Source organism: Oncorhynchus clarkii, chromosome 8 (genome assembly GCF_045791955.1).
Source record: "Oncorhynchus clarkii lewisi isolate Uvic-CL-2024 chromosome 8, UVic_Ocla_1.0, whole genome shotgun sequence".
In the NCBI taxonomy this organism is placed as follows: domain Eukaryota; kingdom Metazoa; phylum Chordata; class Actinopteri; order Salmoniformes; family Salmonidae; genus Oncorhynchus; species Oncorhynchus clarkii.
This window is the reverse complement of record NC_092154.1, coordinates 5,460,833-5,484,985: the sequence shown is the minus strand read 5'-3', so window position 1 is coordinate 5,484,985 and position 24,153 is coordinate 5,460,833. Positions and strand designations below refer to the sequence as shown.

The 24,153-nt window shown below is 42.2% G+C and overlaps 1 protein-coding gene across 1 annotated transcript in view; it reads right to left on the bottom strand.

Annotated features, from left to right (window-relative positions):
• LOC139414884 (neuronal acetylcholine receptor subunit alpha-2-like) overlaps positions 1–24,153 on the bottom strand; it is a 66,846-nt gene that overhangs the window by 2,015 nt on the left and 40,678 nt on the right. Inside the window, exons 5-7 of the mRNA XM_071162482.1 lie at positions 23,797–23,998; positions 21,294–21,516; positions 4,676–5,044 (exon numbers count right to left, since the gene is read on the bottom strand). Of these exons, the coding sequence (XP_071018583.1) occupies positions 4,676–5,044; positions 21,294–21,516; positions 23,797–23,998 (794 nt within the window). The remainder of the gene's footprint in view (positions 1–4,675; positions 5,045–21,293; positions 21,517–23,796; positions 23,999–24,153) is intronic.

Sequence of the window (24,153 nt, the reverse complement as noted above, 5' to 3'; positions counted from 1 at the left end):
ATATTTTGATTAATTGAATAGGTATATTGTCTTGAATCATTCGGTATGACGCTGTTGAAAGCAGAATTTTGATAATATTACCGTTATATCAACACACTCATCTCTCTCCCCGTCTAAATCGCTTTGAAAACAGTAGGCATCAAGTCACTTCTCGAAAACGGTTTCAAAGGTCTATCGTTTTCAGCGAACACATTCAAGTTAACATAGGCCTTAGAGATGTTTCAACTGCCCAACTTATAGCCATGCCCCAAAACAACTGAATTTTGATAATACAGTTTATCAAAACTTGAAATAACAGGATTTAGGTTCACGAAATAATTTAAAGAAAAATATGTGATTATTTATTATCCTAGTGTTTATAAGTACTTCGGCATATACTATGAATTAGGCCTCAACTCTGAACTGGTGAGGACAGCTCATGAGGTCTCCTAAATATCTGTCCACTCTTTGTGGATATGGACCCAGGTCTCACCTAGGAAAATGGTTGTCTGACTTCAATGGGACTTTCTGGTTAAAAATGTAAAGAAACTCATCTGGTAGTCTGGTATTGGTGGTGGTGGTACGTCCTGGTCAGGGCAGTATAGAAGAACTATTGTGCTATTTGTCCTGGTCAGGGAAGCATATAGGGAACATGGTGCCATTTGCCCTGGTAAGGGAAGCATATAGGGAACATGGTGTCATTTGTCCTGGTAAGGGAAGCATATAGGGAACATGGTGCCATTTGCCCTGGTAAGGGAAGCATATAGGGAACATGGTGCCATTTGCCCTGGTAAGGGAAGCATATAGCATATATTGTAACTTCCGGCGCCGACAGAGATGGCCGCCTCGCTTCGCGTTCCTAGGAAACTATGCAGTTTTTAGTTTTTTTACGTGTTATTTCTTACATTAGTACCCCAGGTCATCTTAGGTTTCATTACATACAGTCGAGAAGAACTACTGAATATAAGATCAGTGTCAACTCACCATCAGTACGACCAAGAATATGTTTTTCGCGACACGGATCCTGTGTTCTGCCTTACAAACAGGACAACGGAGTGGATCCCATGCAGCGACCCAAAAAAACGACTCCGAAAAAGAGGGAAAGGAGGCGATCTTCTGGTCAGACTCCGGAGACGGGCACACCGTGCACCACTCCCTAGCATTCTTCTTGCCAATGTTCAGTCTCTTGACAACAAGGTTGATGAAATCCGAGCAAGGGTAGCATTCCAGAGGGACATCAGAGACTGTAACGTTCTTTGCTTCACGGAAACGTGGCTCACTGGAGAGACGCTATCCGAGGCGGTGCAGCCAACGGGTTTCTCCACGCATCGCGCAGACAGAAACAAACATCTTTCTGGGAAGAAGAGGGGCGGGGGCGTATGCCTTATGACTAACGTGACATGGTGTGATGAAAGAAACATACAGGAACTCAAATCCTTCTGTTCACCTGATTTAGAATTCCTCACAATCAAATGTAGACCGCATTATCTACCAAGATAATTATCTTCGATTATAATCACAGCCGTATATATCCCCCCCAAGCAGACACATCGATGGCTCTGAATGAACTTTATTTGACTCTTTGCAAACTGGAAAACATTTATCCGGAGGCTGCATTCATTGTAGCTGGGGATTTTAACAAGGCTAATCTGAAAACAAGACTCCCTAAATGTTATCAGCATATCGATTGCGCAACCAGGGGTGGAAAGACCTTGGATCATTGTTACTCTAACATCCGCGACGCATATAAGGCCCTGCCCCGCCCCCCTTTCGGAAAAGCTGACCACGACTCCATTTTGTTGATCCCTGCCTACAGACAGAAACTAAAACAAGAGGCTCTCACGCTGAGGTCTGTCCAACGCTGGTCCGACCAAGCTGACTCCACACTCCAAGACTGCTTCCATCACGTGGACTGGGACATGTTTCGTATTGCGTCAGACAACAACATTGACAAATACGCTGATTCGGTGTGCGAGTTCATTAGAACGTGCGTTGAAGATGTCGTTCCCATAGCAACGATTAAAACATTCCCTAACCAGAAACCGTGGATTGATGGCAGCATTCGCGTGAAACTGAAAGCGCGAACCACGGCTTTTAATCAGGGCAAGGTGTCTGGTAACATGACCGAATACAAACAGTGCAGCTATTCCCTCCGCAAGGCTATCAAACAAGCTAAGCGTCAGTACAGAGACAAAGTAGAATCTCAATTCAACGGCTCAGACACAAGAGGCATGTGGCAGGGTCTACAGTCAATCACGGACTACAGGAAGAAATCCAGCCCAGTCACGGACCAGGATGTCCTGCTCCCAGGCAGACTAAATAACTTTTTTGCCCGCTTTAAGGACAATACAGTGCCACCGACACGGCCTGCAACGAAAACATGTGGTCTCTCCTTCACTGCAGCCGAGGTGAGTAAGACATTTAAACGTGTTAACCCTCGCAAGGCTGCAGGCCCAGACGGCATCCCCAGCCGCGCCCTCAGAGCATGCGCAGACCAGCTGGCCGGTGTGTTTACGGACATATTCAATCAATCCCTATACCAGTCTGCTGTTCCCACATGCTTTAAGAGGGCCACCATTGTTCCTGTTCCCAAGAAAGCTAAGGTAACTGAGCTAAACGACTACCGCCCCGTAGCACTCACTTCCGTCATCATGAAGTGCTTTGAGAGACTAGTCAAGGACCATATCACCTCCACCCTACCTGACACCCTAGACCCACTCCAATTTGCTTACCGCCCAAATAGGTCCACAGACGATGCAATCTCAACCACACTGCACACTGCCCTAACCCATCTGGACAAGAGGAATACCTATGTGAGAATGCTGTTCATTGACTACAGCTCGGCATTCAACACCATAGTACCCTCCAAGCTCGTCATCAAGCTCGAGACCCTGGGTCTCGACCCCGCCCTGTGCAACTGGGTACTGGACTTCCTGACGGGCCGCCCCCAGGTGGTGAGGGTAGGCAACAACATCTCCTCCCCACTGATCCTCAACACTGGGGCCCCACAAGGGTGCGTTCTGAGCCCTCTCCTGTACTCCCTGTTCACCCACCAACTCAATCATCAAGTTTGCGGACGACACAACAGTGGTAGGCTTGATTACCAACAACGACGAGACGGCCTACAGGGAGGAGGTGAGGGCCCTCGGAGTGTGGTGTCAGGAAAATAACCTCACACTCAACGTCAACAAAACTAAGGAGATGATTGTGGACTTCAGGAAACAGCAGAGGGAACACCCCCCTATCCACATCGATGGAACAGTAGTGGAGAGGGTAGCAAGTTTTAAGTTCCTCGGCATACACATCACAGACAAACTGAATTGGTCCACTCACACAGACAGCATTGTGAAGAAGGCGCAGCAGCGCCTCTTCAACCTCAGGAGGCTGAAGAAATTCGGCTTGTCACCAAAAGCACTCACAAACTTCTACAGATGCACAATCGAGAGCATCCTGGCGGGCTGTATCACCGCCTGGTACGGCAACTGCTCCGCCCTCAACCGTAAGGCTCTCCAGACGGTAGTGAGGTCTGCACAACGCATCACCGGGGGCAAACTACCTGCCCTCCAGGACACCTACACCACCCGATGTCACAGGAAGGCCATAAAGATCATCAAGGACATCAACCACCCGAGCCACTGCCTGTTCACCCCGCTATCATCCAGAAGGCGAGGTCAGTACAGGTGCATCAAAGCTGGGACCGAGAGACTGAAAAACAGCTTCTATCTCAAGGCCATCAGACTGTTAAACAGCCACCACTAACATTGAGTGGCTGCTGCCAACACACTGACACTGACTCAACTCCAGCCACTTTAATAATGGGAATTGATGGGAAATGATGTAAATATATCACTAGCCACTTTAAACAATGCTACCTTATATAATGTTACTTACCCTACATTATTCAGCTCATATGCATACGTATATACTGTACTCTATACCATCGACTGTATCCTTATGTAATACATGTATCACTAGCCACTTTAACTATGCCACTTTGTTTACATACTCATCTCATATGTATATACTGTACTCGATACCATCTACTGTATCTTGACTATGCTGCACTGTACCATCACTCATTCATATATCCTTATGTACATATTCTTTATCCCCTCACACTGTGTACAAGACAGTAGTTTTGGAATTGTTAGTTAGATTACTTGTTGGTTATTACTGCATTGTCGGAACTAGAAGCACAAGCATTTCGCTACACTCGCATTAACATCTGCTAACCATGTGTATGTGACAAATAAAATTTGATTTTATTTTTATTTGATTTGATTTGATTTGATATAGGGAACATGGTGCCATTTGCCCTGGTAAGGGAAGCATATAGGGAACATGGTGCCATTTGCCCTGGTAAGGGAAGCATATAGGGAACATGGTGTCATTTGTCCTGGTCAGGGAAGCATATAGGGAACATGGTGCCATTTGCCCTGGTCAGGGCAGCATATAGGGAACATGGTGCCATTTGTCCTGGTAAGGGAAGCATATAGGGAACATGGTGCCATTTGTCCTGGTAAGGGAAGCATATAGGGAACATGGTGCCATTTGTCCTGGTCAGGGAAGCATATAGGGAACATGGTGCCATTTGTCCTGGTAAGGGCAGTATATAGGGAACATGGTGCCATTTGGGATGCATACAGAGACTAGGGACTTATTTCCCATGTGGTCCTCATCATTATCAGCACCTAACCTGCTGGTCTGGGGTTGATGGTCCGTCCCTGGTACCGTGCCACCGCTGCCCCCTGCTGGAGCATCAACAACCTGCGTCTCCGTCCGTCCGGCGCGGGCCGCCTCATGAACAGCCACCTGGGGATCAGGTCCAGGAAGACAGAGTGGACCCAGCGAGGCATCTTATGGGTCCCCGGGGAGCGGTGGTGGACGTTGAGGACAAACACGGTGATGACGATGGAGAGAGTGACGAAGATCATGGTGAAGAGGAGATACTCTCCAATCAGAGGGATGACCAGGGAGGTGGAAGGGATGATCTCCGTGATGAGGAGCAAGAAGACGGTGAGGGAGAGGAGGACGGAGATACACAGAGTGATCTTCTCCCCACAGTCTGAAACAACGAGGAGAAAGAGGAGAAGAAGAAACACACACACACGCACACACACACACACACACACACACGTCAGTATAGAACACTTCTGTTTTTCTAATGTTGGGCAGAGAGAGAAATTATCATAAGTGGTATTTCAGTTTAACCACAAAATATCAATTTACAGTAAAGGATTAGGCTTTTCACACATTTAAGTTGAAGAAAAACTTTTGTTTTGTGAATTTTGCAACTAAACAGAAAGTTATGTTACCTTGGAAAGACTGCCTTTACCAGGGGTATTAACTAAACAGAAAGGTTTGTTACCATGGAAAAGACTGCCTTTACCAGGGGTATTAACTAAACAGAAAGGTTTGTTACCATGGAAAAGACTGCCTTTACCAGGGGTATTAACTAAACAGAAAGGTTTGTTACCATGGAAAAGACTGCCTTTACCAGGGGTATTAACTAAACAGAAAGGTTTGTTACCATGGAAAAGACTGCCTTTACCAGGGGTATTAACTAAACAGAAAGGTTTGTTACCATGGAAAAGACTGCCTTTACCAGGGTTATTAACTAAACAGAAAGGTTTGTTACCATGGAAAAGACTGCCTTTACCAGGGTTATTAACTAAACAGAAAGGTTTGTTACCATGGAAAAGACTGCCTTTACCAGGGGTATTAACTAAACAGAAAGGTTTGTTACCATGGAAAAGACTGCCTTTACCAGGGGTATTAACTAAACAGAAAGGTTTGTTACCATGGAAAAGACTGCCTTTACCAGGGTTATTAACTAAACAGAAAGGTTTGTTACCATGGAAAAGACTGCCTTTACCAGGGGTATTAACTAAACAGAAAGGTTTGTTACCATGGAAAAGACTGCCTTTACCAGGGGTATTAACTAAACAGAAAGGTTTGTTACCATGGAAAAGACTGCCTTTACCAGGGGTATAAACTAAACAGAAAGGTTTGTTACCATGGAAAAGACTGCCTTTACCAGGGTTATTAACTAAACAGAAAGGTTTGTTACCATGGAAAAGACTGCCTTTACCAGGGGTATTAACTAAACAGAAAGGTTTGTTACCATGGAAAAGACTGCCTTTACCAGGGGTATTAACTAAACAGAAAGGTTTGTTACCATGGGAAAGACTGCCTTTACCAGGGTTATTAACTAAACAGAAAGGTTTGATACCATGGAAAAGACTGCCTTTACCAGGGGTATTAACTAAACAGAAAGGTTTGTTACCATGGAAAAGACTGCCTTTACCAGGGTTATTAACTAAACAGAAAGGTTTGTTACCATGGAAAAGACTGCCTTTACCAGGGTTATTAACTAAACAGAAAGGTTTGTTACCATGGAAAAGACTGCCTTTACCAGGGTTATTAACTAAACAGAAAGGTTTGTTACCATGGAAAAGACTGCCTTTACCAGGGTTATTAACTAAACAGAAAGGTTTGTTACCATGGAAAAGACTGCCTTTACCAGGGTTATTAACTAAACAGAAAGGTTTGTTACCATGGAAAAGACTGCCTTTACCAGGGTTATTAACTAAACAGAAAGGTTTGTTACCATGGAAAAGACTGCCTTTACCAGGGTTATTAACTAAACAGAAAGGTTTGTTACCATGGAAAAGACTGCCTTTACCAGGGGTATTAACTAAACAGAAAGGTTTGTTACCATGGAAAAGACTGCCTTTACCAGAAAGGTTTGTTATGGAAAAGACTGCCTTTAACTAAACAGAAAGGTTTGTTACCATGGAAAAGACTGCCTTTACCAGGGTTATTAACTAAACAGAAAGGTTTGTTACCATGGAAAAGACTGCCTTTACCAGGGTTATTAACTAAACAGAAAGGTTTGTTACCATGGAAAAGACTGCCTTTACCAGGGTTATTAACTAAACAGAAAGGTTTGTTACCATGGAAAAGACTGCCTTTACCAGGGGTATTAACTAAACAGAAAGGTTTGTTACCATGGAAAAGACTGCCTTTACCAGGGTTATTAACTAAACAGAAAGGTTTGTTACCATGGAAAAGACTGCCTTTACCAGGGGTATTAACTAAACAGAAAGGTTTGTTACCATGGAAAAGACTGCCTTTACCAGGGTTATTAACTAAACAGAAAGGTTTGTTACCATGGAAAAGACTGCCTTTACCAGGGGTATTAACTAAACAGAAAGGTTTGTTACCATGGAAAAGACTGCCTTTACCAGGGTTATTAACTAAACAGAAAGGTTTGTTACCATGGAAAAGACTGCCTTTACCAGGGGTATTAACTAAACAGAAAGGTTTGTTACCATGGAAAAGACTGCCTTTACCAGGGGTATTAACTAAACAGAAAGGTTTGTTACCATGGAAAAGACTGCCTTTACCAGGGGTATTAACTAAACAGAAAGGTTTGTTACCATGGAAAAGACTGCCTTTACCAGGGGTATTAACTAAACAGAAAGGTTTGTTACCATGGAAAAGACTGCCTTTACCAGGGGTATTAACTAAACAGAAAGGTTTGTTACCATGGAAAAGACTGCCTTTACCAGGGTTATTAACTAAACAGAAAGGTTTGTTACCATGGAAAAGACTGCCTTTACCAGGGTTATTAACTAAACAGAAAGGTTTGTTACCATGGAAAAGACTGCCTTTACCAGGGGTATTAACTAAACAGAAAGGTTTGTTACCATGGAAAAGACTGCCTTTACCAGGGGTATTAACTAAACAGAAAGGTTTGTTACCATGGAAAAGACTGCCTTTACCAGGGGTATTAACTAAACAGAAAGGTTTGTTACCATGGAAAAGACTGCCTTTACCAGGGGTATTAACTAAACAGAAAGGTTTGTTACCATGGAAAAGACTGCCTTTACCAGGGTTATTAACTAAACAGAAAGGTTTGTTACCATGGAAAAGACTGCCTTTACCAGGGGTATTAACTAAACAGAAAGGTTTGTTACCATGGAAAAGACTGCCTTTACCAGGGGTATTAACTAAACAGAAAGGTTTGTTACCATGGAAAAGACTGCCTTTACCAGGGGTATTAACTAAACAGAAAGGTTTGTTACCATGGAAAAGACTGCCTTTACCAGGGGTATTAACTAAACAGAAAGGTTTGTTACCATGGAAAAGACTGCCTTTACCAGGGGTATTAACTAAACAGAAAGGTTTGTTACCATGGAAAAGACTGCCTTTACCAGGGGTATTAACTAAACAGAAAGGTTTGTTACCATGGAAAAGACTGCCTTTACCAGGGGTATTAACTAAACAGAAAGGTTTGTTACCATGGAAAAGACTGCCTTTACCAGGGTTATTAACTAAACAGAAAGGTTTGTTACCATGGAAAAGACTGCCTTTACCAGGGTTATTAACTAAACAGAAAGGTTTGTTACCATGGAAAAGACTGCCTTTACCAGGGGTATTAACTAAACAGAAAGGTTTGTTACCATGGAAAAGACTGCCTTTACCAGGGTTATTAACTAAACAGAAAGGTTTGTTACCATGGAAAAGACTGCCTTTACCAGGGTTATTAACTAAACAGAAAGGTTTGTTACCATGGAAAAGACTGCCTTTACCAGGGGTATTAACTAAACAGAAAGGTTTGTTACCATGGAAAAGACTGCCTTTACCAGGGTTATTAACTAAACAGAAAGGTTTGTTACCATGGAAAAGACTGCCTTTACCAGGGGTATTAACTAAACAGAAAGGTTTGTTACCATGGAAAAGACTGCCTTTACCAGGGTTATTAACTAAACAGAAAGGTTTGTTACCATGGAAAAGACTGCCTTTACCAGGGTTATTAACTAAACAGAAAGGTTTGTTACCATGGAAAAGACTGCCTTTACCAGGGGTATTAACTAAACAGAAAGGTTTGTTACCATGGAAAAGACTGCCTTTACCAGGGGTATTAACTAAACAGAAAGGTTTGTTACCATGGAAAAGACTGCCTTTACCAGGGTTATTAACTAAACAGAAAGGTTTGTTACCATGGAAAAGACTGCCTTTACCAGGGTTATTAACTAAACAGAAAGGTTTGTTACCATGGAAAAGACTGCCTTTACCAGGGGTATTAACTAAACAGAAAGGTTTGTTACCATGGAAAAGACTGCCTTTACCAGGGTTATTAACTAAACAGAAAGGTTTGTTACCATGGAAAAGACTGCCTTTACCAGGGTTATTAACTAAACAGAAAGGTTTGTTACCATGGAAAAGACTGCCTTTACCAGGGGAAAGGTTTGTTACCATGGAAAAGACTGCCTTTACCAGGGGAAAGGTATTAACAGAAAGGTTTGTTACCATGGAAAAGACTGCCTTTACCAGGGGTATTAACTAAACAGAAAGGTTTGTTACCATGGAAAAGACTGCCTTTACCAGGGTTATTAACTAAACAGAAAGGTTTGTTACCATGGAAAAGACTGCCTTTACCAGGGGTATTAACTAAACAGAAAGGTTTGTTACCATGGAAAAGACTGCCTTTACCAGGGTTATTAACTAAACAGAAAGGTTTGTTACCATGGAAAAGACTGCCTTTACCAGGGGTATTAACTAAACAGAAAGGTTTGTTACCATGGAAAAGACTGCCTTTACCAGGGGTATTAACTAAACAGAAAGGTTTGTTACCATGGAAAAGACTGCCTTTACCAGGGGTATTAACTAAACAGAAAGGTTTGTTACCATGGAAAAGACTGCCTTTACCAGGGGTATTAACTAAACAGAAAGGTTTGTTACCATGGAAAAGACTGCCTTTACCAGGGGTATTAACCAAACAGAAAGGTTTTGTACCATGGAAAAGACTGCCTTTACCAGGGGTATTAACTAAACAGAAAGGTTTGTTACCATGGAAAAGACTGCCTTTACCAGGGGTATTAACTAAACAGAAAGGTTTGTTACCATGGAAAAGACTGCCTTTACCAGGGGTATTAACTAAACAGAAAGGTTTGTTACCATGGAAAAGACTGCCTTTACCAGGGGTATTAACTAAACAGAAAGGTTTGTTACCATGGAAAAGACTGCCTTTACCAGGGTTATTAACTAAACAGAAAGGTTTGTTACCATGGAAAAGACTGCCTTTACCAGGGGTATTAACTAAACAGAAAGGTTTGTTACCATGGAAAAGACTGCCTTTACCAGGGTTATTAACTAAACAGAAAGGTTTGTTACCATGGAAAAGACTGCCTTTACCAGGGGTATTAACTAAACAGAAAGGTTTGTTACCATGGAAAAGACTGCCTTTACCAGGGTTATTAACTAAACAGAAAGGTTTGTTACCATGGAAAAGACTGCCTTTACCAGGGTTATTAACTAAACAGAAAGGTTTGTTACCATGGAAAAGACTGCCTTTACCAGGGGTATTAACTAAACAGAAAGGTTTGTTACCATGGAAAAGACTGCCTTTACCAGGGTTATTAACTAAACAGAAAGGTTTGTTACCATGGAAAAGACTGCCTTTACCAGGGTTATTAACTAAACAGAAAGGTTTGTTACCATGGAAAAGACTGCCTTTACCAGGGGTATTAACTAAACAGAAAGGTTTGTTACCATGGGAAAGACTGCCTTTACCAGGGTTATTAACTAAACAGAAAGGTTTGTTACCATGGAAAAGACTGCCTTTACCAGGGTTATTAACTAAACAGAAAGGTTTGTTACCATGGAAAAGACTGCCTTTACCAGGGGTATTAACTAAACAGAAAGGTTTGTTACCATGGAAAAGACTGCCTTTACCAGGGTTATTAACTAAACAGAAAGGTTTGTTACCATGGAAAAGACTGCCTTTACCAGGGGTATTAACTAAACAGAAAGGTTTGTTACCATGGAAAAGACTGCCTTTACCAGGGTTATTAACTAAACAGAAAGGTTTGTTACCATGGAAAAGACTGCCTTTACCAGGGGTATTAACTAAACAGAAAGGTTTGTTACCATGGAAAAGACTGCCTTTACCAGGGTTATTAACTAAACAGAAAGGTTTGTTACCATGGAAAAGACTGCCTTTACCAGGGTTATTAACTAAACAGAAAGGTTTGTTACCATGGAAAAGACTGCCTTTACCAGGGGTATTAACTAAACAGAAAGGTTTGTTACCATGGAAAATACTGCCTTTACCAGGGGTATTAACTAAACAGAAAGGTTTGTTACCATGGAAAAGACTGCCTTTACCAGGGGTATGAACTAAACAGAAAGGTTTGTTACCATGGAAAAGACTGCCTTTACCAGGGTTATTAACTAAACAGAAAGGTTTGTTACCATGGAAAAGACTGCCTTTACCAGGGTTATTAACTAAACAGAAAGGTTTGTTACCATGGAAAAGACTGCCTTTACCAGGGTTATTAACTAAACAGAAAGGTTTGTTACCATGGAAAAGACTGCCTTTACCAGGGTTATTAACTAAACAGAAAGGTTTGTTACCATGGAAAAGACTGCCTTTACCAGGGGTATTAACTAAACAGAAAGGTTTGTTACCATGGAAAAGACTGCCTTTACCAGGGGTATTAACTAAACAGAAAGGTCTGTTACCATGGAAAAGACTGCCTTTACCAGGGTTATTAACTAAACAGAAAGGTTTGTTACCATGGAAAAGACTGCCTTTACCAGGGGTATTAACTAAACAGAAAGGTTTGTTACCATGGAAAAGACTGCCTTTACCAGGGGTATTAACTAAACAGAAAGGTTTGTTACCATGGAAAAGACTGCCTTTACCAGGGTTATTAACTAAACAGAAAGGTTTGTTACCATGGAAAAGACTGCCTTTACCAGGGGTATTAACTAAACAGAAAGGTTTGTTACCATGGAAAAGACTGCCTTTACCAGGGTTATTAACTAAACAGAAAGGTTTGTTACCATGGAAAAGACTGCCTTCACCAGGGGTATTAACTAAACAGAAAGGTTTGTTACCATGGAAAAGACTGCCTTTACCAGGGGTATTAACTAAACAGAAAGGTTTGATACCATGGAAAAGACTGCCTTTACCAGGGGTATTAACTAAACAGAAAGGTGTGTTACCATGGAAAAGACTGCCTTTACCAGGGGTATTAACTAAACAGAAAGGTTTGTTACCATGGAAAAGACTGCCTTTACCAGGGGTATTAACTAAACAGAAAGGTTTGTTACCATGGAAAAGACTGCCTTTACCAGGGTTATTAACTAAACAGAAAGGTTTGTTACCATGGAAAAGACTGCCTTTACCAGGGTTATTAACTAAACAGAAAGGTTTGTTACCATGGAAAAGACTGCCTTTACCAGGGGTATTAACTAAACAGAAAGGTTTGTTACCATGGAAAAGACTGCCTTTACCAGGGGTATTAACTAAACAGAAAGGTTTGTTACCATGGAAAAGACTGCCTTTACCAGGGTTATTAACTAAACAGAAAGGTTTGTTACCATGGAAAAGACTGCCTTTACCAGGGGTATTAACTAAACAGAAAGGTTTGTTACCATGGAAAAGACTGCCTTTACCAGGGGTATTAACTAAACAGAAAGGTTTGTTACCATGGAAAAGACTGCCTTTACCAGGGGTATTAACTAAACAGAAAGGTTTGTTACCATGGAAAAGACTGCCTTTACCAGGGGTATTAACTAAACAGAAAGGTTTATTACCATGGAAAAGACTGCCTTTACCAGGGGTATTAACTAAACAGAAAGGTTTGTTACCATGGAAAAGACTGCCTTTACCAGGGTTATTAACTAAACAGAAAGGTTTGTTACCATGGAAAAGACTGCCTTTACCAGGGGTATTAACTAAACAGAAAGGTTTGTTACCATGGAAAAGACTGCCTTTACCAGGGGTATTAACTAAACAGAAAGGTTTGTTACCATGGAAAAGACTGCCTTTACCAGGGGTATTAACTAAACAGAAAGGTTTGTTACCATGGAAAAGACTGCCCTTACCAGGGGTATTAACCAAACAGAAAGGTTTGGTACCATGGAAAAGACTGCCTTTACCAGGGGTATTAACTAAACAGAAAGGTTTGTTACCATGGAAAAGACTGCCTTCACCAGGGGTATTAACTAAACAGAAAGGTTTGTTACCATGGAAAAGACTGCCTTTACCAGGGGTATTAACTAAACAGAAAGGTTTGTTACCATGGAAAAGACTGCCTTTACCAGGGGTATTAACTAAACAGAAAGGTTTGTTACCATGGAAAAGACTGCCTTTACCAGGGGTATTAACTAAACAGAAAGGTTTGTTACCATGGAAAAGACTGCCTTTACCAGGGTTATTAACTAAACAGAAAGGTTTGTTACCATGGAAAAGACTGCCTTTACCAGGGGTATTAACTAAACAGAAAGGTTTGTTACCATGGAAAAGACTGCCTTTACCAGGGTTATTAACTAAAACAGAAAGGTTTGTTACCATGGAAAAGACTGCCTTTACCAGGGTTATTAACTAAACAGAAAGGTTTGTTACCATGGAAAAGACTGCCTTTACCAGGGGTATTAACTAAACAGAAAGGTTTGTTACCATGGAAAAGACTGCCTTTACCAGGGGTATTAACTAAACAGAAAGGTTTGTTACCATTGAAAAGACTGCCTTTACCAGGGGTATTAACTAAACAGAAAGGTTTGTTACCATGGAAAAGACTGCCTTTACCAGGGGTATTAACTAAACAGAAAGGTTTGTTACCATGGAAAAGACTGCCTTTACCAGGGGTATTAACTAAACAGAAAGGTTTGTTACCATGGAAAAGACTGCCTTTACCAGGGTTATTAACTAAACAGAAAGGTTTGTTACCATGGAAAAGACTGCCTTTACCAGGGGTATTAACTAAACAGAAAGGTTTGTTACCATGGAAAAGACTGCCTTTACCAGGGTTATTAACTAAACAGAAAGGTTTGTTACCATGGAAAAGACTGCCTTTACCAGGGGTATTAACTAAACAGAAAGGTTTGTTACCATGGAAAAGACTGCCTTTACCAGGGGTATTAACTAAACAGAAAGGTTTGTTACCATGGAAAAGACTGCCTTTACCAGGGTTATTAACTAAACAGAAAGGTTTGTTACCATGGAAAAGACTGCCTTTACCAGGGGTATTAACTAAACAGAAAGGTTTGTTACCATGGAAAAGACTGCCTTTACCAGGGGTATTAACTAAACAGAAAGGTTTGTTACCATGGAAAAGACTGCCTTTTGGAAACTTAGCCCTATAAATAGAATGGAAAATTTGTGAAATCAATAAAAGAGACATTTACATTTGGAAATGATCTCATCCATATAAATGATGAATATCATATTTATAAAAGACAATTTCCAAATGTTAAGGTTTAATATTAATATCATGAATTTGGCATCGTATTTATGGAGCTAATGGTAACTACTTCTAAACTTCAAAAGATCAGTCATGAATGAATGATAGTAAACTTAGCTTCACGTTGAAATGATGGTGTCCTTTGGGTAAATCAGATGTCAATGTAGCCAAAATAAACCCAACCTCACTCCTAATTTACTTTCACATACAGCTTGTTTAAGAAAAGTAGGAGGAGTTACTTTTAACCTGTCAACTTTATTCGGGTAGTCTATTGGTCAACGCAAAGGAGTATGGACGCGCATCAGTATCCATAGGTGTTGACATGACAGCTCAGAAGAAACGAACGCAGCTTGTTTCCAAAGCTGAACAGGGTACATAGAGGTAGGCATCTGGATGGTACAGTAGACTAGTTCTCACTGAAATACATTAGCCTTCATATACCAGTAGGAGTCACTGTTCAGGCAGGAATCGTTTGACTGTGGCTTCACATTTTATTTCAATATAGGTAGGTATGTCTTAATTTAAGTCGAAGGCCTGAAATTGCAACAATGAAATTGATTCAAATATAACATTTTACTGTCAACATTGAAACAAGTTCAAATAAACTATGACTTATCAAATATGATATTCAACATAATTCAACCACCTGATATATACAGGTGAAGTCGGAAGTTTACGTACACTTAGGTTGGAGTCATTAAAACTCATTTTTCAACCACTCCACAAATTTCTTGTTAACAAACTATAGTTTTGGCAAGTCGGTTAGGACATCTACTTTGTCATTTACACATCATTGGAACATAAAAAGACTAGACCTCCACAAGTCTGGTTCATTCTTGGGAGCAATTTACAAATGACTGAAGGTACCAGGAAGGAGACGCGTTCTGTCTCCTAGAGATGAACGTACTTTGGTGCGAAAAGTGCAGATCAATCCCAGAACAACAGCAAAGGACCTTGTGAAGATGCTGGAGGAAACAGGTACAAAAGTATCTATATCCACAGTAAAACGAGTCCTACATCGACATAACCCGAAAGGTCGCTCAGCAAGGAAGAAGCCACTGCTCCAAAACCGGCATAAAAAAGACAGACTACGGTTTGCAATTGCACATGGGGACAAAGATCATACTTTTTGGAGAAATGTCCTCTGGTCTGATGAAACAAAAATAGAACTGTTTGGCCATAATGACAATCATTATGTTTCGAGGAAAAAGTGGGAGGCTTGCAAGCCGAAGAACACCATCCCAACTTTGAAGCACGGGGGTGGCAGCATCATCAGGTGCTTTGCTGCAGGAAGGACTGGTGCACTTCACAAAATAGATGGCATCATGAGGTAGGACAATTATGTGGATATATTAAAGGAACATCTCAAGACATCAGTCAGGAAGTTAAAGCTTGGTCGCAAATGGGTCTTCCAAATGGACAATGACCCCAAGCATACTTCCAAAGTTGTAGCAAAATGGCTTAAGGACAACCAAGTCAAGGTATTGGAGTGGCCATCACAAAGCCCTGACCTCAATCCTATAGAAAATGTGTGGGCAGAACTGAAAAAGCGTGTGCGAGCAAGGAGGCCTACAAACCTGACTCAGTAACACCAACTCTGTCAGGAGGAATGGGCCAAAATTCACCCAACTTATTGTGGGAAGCTTGTGGAAGGCTACCCAAAACATTTGACCCAAGTAAACAATTTAAGGGCAATGCTACCAAATACCAATTGAGTGTATGTAAACTTCTGACCCACTGGGAATGTTTAACGGCTTCTTGTACTGCCGTTAAAACAACGTCTCAAACCCTGCTATGGGGGAAAGGGGCTTCCTGTACCGTCATTTAAACAACGTCTCAAACCCTGCTATGGGGGAAAGGGGCTTCCTGTACTGTCATTTAAACAACGTCTCAAACCCTGCTATGGGGGAAAGGGGCTTCTTGGACTGCCGTTTAAACAACGTCTCAAACCCTGCTATGGGGTTTAAACAACCACTCCAACACTTGAGTCACACATTCAACTCAAAATATGTTGAGTATCATTGTTCACTAGAAGCCTAAAGTTCAGCATTAAATGGTTTTAATGATGTATGTATTTATTCAACACAGAATTTGTATTTCAGCATGTAACTGTCCAAAACAAAACACGACAATGTGCACAAAAGAGACGTTTTCTAAGATACGTGTTCTCTCTATCCAGAAACGTGTTCTCTCTATCCAGAAACGTGTTCTCTCTATCCAGAAACGTGTTCTCTCTATCCAGATTTATCCAGATACGTGTTCTCTCTATCCTGGAACGTCTCTCTATCCAGAAACATGTTCTCTCTATCCAGAAACATGTTCTCTCTATCCAGAAACATGTTTTCTCTCTATCCAGAAACGTTTTCTCTCTATCCAGAAACATGTTCTCTCTATTCCAGAAACGTGTTCTCTCTATCCTGGAACGTCTCTCTATCCAGAAACGTGTTCTCTCTATCCAGAAATGTGTTCTCTCTATCCAGAAACGTGTTCTCTCTATTCCAGAAACGTGTTCTCTCTATTCCAGAAACGTGTTCTCTCTATCCTGGAACGTCTCTCTATCCAGAAACATGTTCTCTCTATCCAGAAACATGTTCTCTCTATCCAGAAACATGTTTTCTCTCTATCCAGAAACGTTTTCTCTCTATCCAGAAACATGTTCTCTCTATCCAGAAACGTGTTCTCTCTATTCCAGAAACGTGTTCTCTCTATCCTGGAACGTCTCTCTATCCAGAAACGTGTTCTCTCTATCCAGAAATGTGTTCTCTCTATCCAGGGGTCAGTGGTGACTCTCTGTACTCCAATGTGGGAAACGACGTCAGTCTGCTGTGTCCCAACGTGGTTTAACCAAACTGCTCCTCAATTGCATGGTGTTTTTGGAGATCTCCACAAGCCCATCACTGAGTTGGTTTGTGGAGGGACAGGTTAAAACAGAAACCTCAGAGAGGAGCTGAGAGACTGAGGGTCTGAGAGTCTGACTGCTCTCGACATGTTCAGCATGTCAGGGCCGAGGATGCTGGATAATACCAGTGTCTACAATACCTTTACCGAGGGTGGACCCCAACATGGAGAGGTTGCTTTTGTGAATGTGAATCTTCTTACCAGTGAATATCACTGTTTCAACCCAGTTGGTTTTTAGTCAAATAATCCTTTAATATATGTATTTTATGTATCTTTAACAGTTAAGTTAAAATATATTATTTTCTGTCTTAGTGTCGTTGTCCACCCCCAGGGATTTAAGGCCTGATTGACCGAGGGTGGACCCCAACATGGAGAGGTTGCTTTTGTGAATGTGAATCTTCTTACCAGTGAATATCACTGTTTCAACCCAGTTGGTTTTTAGTCAAATAATCCTTTAATATATGTATTTTATGTATCTTTAACAGTTAAGTTAAAATATATTATTTTCTGTCTTAGTGTCGTTGTCCACCCCCAGGGATTTAAGGCCTGATCGACCAGTGACCTTAAGGTGCTTTCAGACCATCTGGGCTGGAACTGGAAGCTGTTTCTTATATGATAGTCTGAGCTGGGTGGATAAGACAGGTACTGGGCTGCAGGGAGACTCCGGATACCAGCTCATAAAGACCACTGACTGTGACATCACTCTGACTGTGACATCACTCTGACTGTGACATCACTCTGACAGTGACAGCACTCTGACTGTGACAGCACTCTGACTGTGACATCACTCTGACTGTGACATCACTCTGACTGTGACATTTACTCTGACTGTGACATCACTCTGACTGTGACATCACTCTGACTGTGACATTTACTCTGACTGTGACATCACTCTGACTGTGACATCCCTCTGACTGTGACATCACTCTGACTGTGACATTTACTCTGACTGTGACATCACTCTGACTGTGACATCCCTCTGACTGTGACATCACTCTGACTGTGACATCCCTCTGACATCACTCTGACTGTGACATCACTCTGACTGTGACATCACTCTGACTGTGACATCCCTCTGACTGTGACATCACTCTGACTGTGACATTTACTCTGACTGTGACATCACTCTGACTGTGACATCCCTCTGACTGTGACATCACTCTGACTGTGACATCACTCTGACTGTGACAGCACTCTGACTGTGACATCACTCTGACTGTGACTCTCCAGAGGAAGGACAACAACAGGAAGTGGAGTTGTCAGGCGGAGAACCAGGGAGAAGTGAAGACATTCCTGGACTTCACCTCCACATTTTCAGCTAGACATTATCACATAGATATCGATACCATTTCATCAAGTAGTTCTTAATGAGCTTTTGTTTTGACTGCATGTTGGTTGTCTGTATTCCAGAGAAGGGTGGTGAGGGGAGGACAGACTCATCATAATGACTGGAATGGAATGGTATCACCATGGAAACCACATGTTTAATGTGTTTGATACCATTCCGTTTATTCCGTTCCAGCCATTACTGTGAGCCCGTCTTCTAATTTTATGTGCCACCAGCCACCACTGATTTCCCCCCATTTTCTAACGGGACCAACAGGCCCAAGTCCTGCTCCCTCTGTGATGCCAAATCCCACTTCTCCAGGTGCACTTGGTAACATGTTATTTAGTCTGAACAACCAAAAAGTATGCATGTATGCACAACTAGAAATGATCGAGCTCAGAGGGGAAGTTTTTCTCAGCTCAGGAACATTATACAGGGATAAAAGACTGTTGGTAATTAACATCCTCTGTACAAACCTTCCTTTACATTTTCAGCTTCAGACCTTCCCTACTTCTCACTTAAAACACAGTTTCGGTGTATTAATACATAAAGGTTTGTGTTTGTCTGTCCTATTGTCCAGGAACCACTAACATTGTCCAGTTGTCCATCGACATCGTTGTCTTTGTGGCACTGACCATCATGGTTGCCATAGGTACTATTTACAAAAACCAGGAAGAACCGCCCACCAATAGGTGAGAATCACAGGGATTGGTTCCTTTTTTAGTTCCATTTAGGTCCCTAGCTTCCACACCTTCAATGTTCACAGATCTATAAGACTTGATAGATCTATGTCTAATCAGATATGGATGAGGGCACCAATCCATCCATAGGCCAATCGGAGCATACCATAAATGACATTTACATATCCTGTCCTTCAGATCAACTGAAATGGAATCAATTCAAATAAAATAAAATGATCAACTGAAATGGAATCAGGTCATAAATAGTCCTTTGACATAAATCATCTTGTTTCAACTATTTAATCTTTAAGGTTTTCTATAGAATGGTCTGTCATGTTGTCTGATGTGTTTGCTGTTGTTTTTGTTCTCTGTATAGAACTTGTATAGAAGAAAGCCTCTGGTATTGAGATTCAGGTCCTGGAGGAATGACTCCTTGACCCCTATTCTTCTCCCAGTGCAGGACTAAGACTTATATCTAAACTGTCTGTAGCTTTATTGATTGAGTAAAAAACAGGTGATGTTCATCTATGATAGGGCGTAGTGTTTTGGATCTTGGATTTTATTTGTTTTAGAACATATCGTTTCTTCTTCTTCTTTGCATGCAGTATGGATGCAGAAATACACTATGCCATGTTTGGCTGACAAAAGATACGTTTGTGTTTTAATTTATGTCCATTGTGAATGGTCAACTTTGAGAAATTCATTTGTTTTGTTAATTTCATAGAACATTTTATTGAATTTTTGTAACATATATACACACACACATATATATATATACAATATGTGTGTGAAATCTGGACTATTTTCAGTTGTATCAACCTGTGATGTTCCAAAACCTCCACTAGATGGGGACGTTAGCTAAAATTTTTTTTAAAAGTATTGCTTCCGTCTCTCTTGCCCAAACCTGGGCTCGAACCAGGGACCCTCTGAACACATCGAACAACAGTCACCGACAACTCATCATTAGTTATTGCTCCAAAAAAGCAGTGGCTCTTGCAGAGAAAAAATGAAAACAACAAATACGTCAAGTTCTGAGTGAGTGAGTGATGTCACCGATTGAAACTCTACTAGCTTCACCTCTAACTAGCCAACCGTTTTACACCGGTAACATTATGGACATTTTCTGTTAATCTACTTACCTGAGAGGAGATGGGAGACTAGGACCTACCTGAGGGGAGACTAGGACCTACCTGCGGGGAGACTAGGATCTACCTGCGGGGAGACTAGGACCTACCTGAGGGGAGACTAGGACCTACCTGAGGGGAGACTAGGACCTACCTGAGGGGAGACTAGGACCTACCTGAGGGGAGACTAGGACCTACCTGAGGGGAGACTAGGTCCTACCTGAGGGGAGACTAGGACATACCTGAGGGGAGACTAGGACCTACCTGAGGGGAGACTAGAACCTACCTGAGATGAGACTAGGACCTACCTGAGGGGAGGCTAGGACCTACCTGAGGGGAGACTAGGACCTACCTGAGGGGAGACTAGGACCTACCTGAGGGGAGACTAGGACCTACCTGCGGGGAGACTAGGACCTACCTGCGGGGAGACTAGGACCTACCTGAGGGGAGACTAGGATCTACCTGAGGGGAGACTAGGACCTACCTGATGGGAGACTAGGACCTACCTGAGGGGAGACTAGGACCTACCTGAGGGGAGACTAGGACCTACCTGAGGGGAGACTAGGACCTCCCTGAGATGAGACTAGGACCTACTTGAGGGGAGGCTAGGACCTACCTGAGGGGACTAGGACCTACCTGAGGGGAGACTAGGACCTACCTGCGGGGAGACTAGGACCTACCTGAGGGGAGACTAGGACCTACCTGAGGGGAGACTAGGACCTACCTGATGGGAGACTAGGACCTACCTGAGGGGAGACTAGGACCTACCTGAGGGGAGACTAGGACCTACCTGAGGGGAGACTAGGACCTACCTGAGGGGAGACTAGGACCTACCTGAGATGAGACTAGGACCTACCTGAGGGGAGGCTAGGACCTACCTGAGGGGAGACTAGGACCTACCTGAGGGGAGACTAGGACCTACCTGAGGGGAGATAGAAGACTAGGACCTACCTGAGGGGAGACTAGGACCTACCTGAGGGGAGACTAGGACCTACCTGAGGGGAGATAGAAGACTAGGACCTACCTGAGGGGAGATAGAAGACTAGGACGGTCAGACAGGAGATGAGCAGACAGGGGATGATCAGGTTGATGGTGTAGAAGAGAGGCAGCCGTCTGATGATGAAGAAGTAGGTGATATCAGGGTAGATCTCATGACAGCAGTCGTACTTCTTGGTGTTGTAGGTTCCCACTGCGTTGATGATGGCCCACTCTCCACTCTCCCAGTAGTTGTTCAGATCCACAGTGTTCTAGGGGATAGAGATCAACCGTCCCACTCTACAAAGACTTCATATGGCGTCACAAGACATCTATAAACTTATATCATACTGTATAAATATAGTGGTTCGGGTCTGTCGGGTTCTAGGGGATGGAGATGAGCTTCAGGTGTTCCATTGTCACACTTGTCTGGTGCCAGTGTGATTCTACTCTCTGTGTGGCTTGACACTAGCCACGTTTCCATTCAATTGGCGCCAGATTTTCATGCAAATCTGCGCGTTTTCCCCACCAGATTTATTTATATTCATTTATTTATTTATTTTTATTTCACCTTTATTTAACCAGGTAGGCAAGTTGAGAACAAATTCTCATTTACAATTGCGACCTGGCCTATGATATGTTTCCATCAAATTGACTTGTTGCGGATAAAAGGCTGTGCGTGATGACTTATTGCACATAAAAATACATTTTGCTACTTAAGTAGCAAAGTAGTATTTGTAGTTTTCTATTTATATTTTTGACAACTAACGAAAATGTTATGTACTTTTTACTCAATACATTTTCCCTTACACCCAAATGTACTAGTTACATTTTGAATGCTTAGCAGGACAGGAAAATTGTGAGAATTCACGCACTTATCAAGGGCACATCCCTGGTCATCCCTGCTGCCTCTGATGTGGTGAACTCACTAAACACAAATGCTTCATTTGTAAATTATGTCTGAGTATTGGAGTGTGTCCCCGGCTATCAGTAAATAAATATAAGAAATTATTCATTCTTTTACTTTGATTCTTAAAGTATTTTAGCAATTACATTTCATTTTGTTACTTACATACACTGCATTCGGGAAGTATTCAGACCCCTTCCCTTTTTTCCCATTTTGAATATCTAAAACCAAATACTTTTAGACTTTTACTCAGGTAATGTTTTACTAGGCGACGGTTACTTCACTTGAGTGAAGTAGCAAAATGTATCAATTAATTAATCTATTAAAGGTATCTTTATTTTTACTCAAGTAAGACAATTGGGATCTTTTTCCGCCTCTCGGCACATCCAGCATGATGAGATTATTGTTGACAAAAGAGCGAGATTTGTCAATCGGCAGCCATGCATCGATGATCACGTCACCAGAATAAGACCCTCGAGTTGTATTGGAAAAGAGCATCAAGGTCATCACCGTGCACTTTCCCCACCCTATGAAGTTCATCAAGGTCATCACCGTGCACTTTCCCTACCCTATGAAGTTCATCAAGGTCATCACCGTGCACTTTCCCCACCCTATGAAGTTCATCAAGGTCATCACCGTGCACTTTCCCCACCCTATGAAGTTCATCAAGGTCATCACCGTGCACTTTCCCTACCCTATGAAGTTCATCAAGCTCATCACTGTGCACTTTCCCCACCCTATGAAGTTCATCAAGCTCATCACCGTGCACTTTCCCCACCCTATGAAGTTCATCAAGCTCATCACCGTGCACTTTCCCTACCCTATGAAGTTCATCAAGCTCATCACCGTGCACTTTCCCCACCCTATGAAGTTCATCAAGCTCATCACCGTGCACTTTGCCTACCCTATGAAGTTCATCAAGCTCATCACCGTGCACTTTCCCCACCCTATGAAGTTCATCAAGGTCATCACCATGCACTTTCCCCACCCTGTGAAGTTCATCAAGGTCATCACCATGCACTTTCCCCACCCTATGAAGTTAATCAAGCTCATCACCGTGCACTTTCCCCACCCTATGAAGTTCATCAAGCTCATCACCGTGCACTTTCCCCACCCTATGAAGTTCATCAAGCTCATCACCGTGCACTTTCCCCACCCTATGAAGTTCATCAAGCTCATCACCGTGCACTTTCCCCACCCTATGAAGTTCATCAAGCTCACATTTGCTATTTTATGCAACAGTTTCTTTGTGACAAAGTTGTCCGTATAAAATGTGATGGAAACACATTGAACTTTAAATGTTTATTTGGCACTTGGAAAACTTAAATGGAAAAAGTACATTTTGTGTGAACTACATCATCACCCACGGATTTTAACAGACAAGTCTGTTTGGTGGAAACATCACTGGTGGGGAAAATTGTTTTCTTTATGCCGATTCTAGAAAATTAACATGAAAATCTGTCGCGAGTTGGATGGAAAGCTAGCTTCTGACAGCAATGGAGTTAGCAAGAACATATACAGTAGCCTGGTTCAAGATCTGTATAACAAATAAACACTGTGCATTCACACGTTATCCACGTCATTCACATCTTGTACAACACATGTACAACATTGCTTGCTTGATTTGATTGATACAATCCCGTACCTCGAAGCGTTCCAGGTCTATTTTAGCCTTGTCGTAGGTCCAAGAGCCAAACTTCATCTTACAGTTCTGCTGGTCGAAGGGAAAGAAGGTAACGTCTATAGAGCAGGAGGACTTATAGATGGCCGGGGGAACCCAGCGCACCTTCCCATTGTAGAACAGGTGGGCCTTGGTCATGTGGGTCACGGCGAACTCACCGTCTGCACTGGAGGGAGGAGAGGAGAGCAGAACAGAGGTTTGTACACGAGAGGGCGTGTTAAAATACCTTTTTTGATTTTTGTTGCACGGCTGTGTTGCTGTTGTAGCTAGTTGGCATAGTTACCAGCCAAACCCTCAGGTCGTTAGTTCGATTGGCACCGT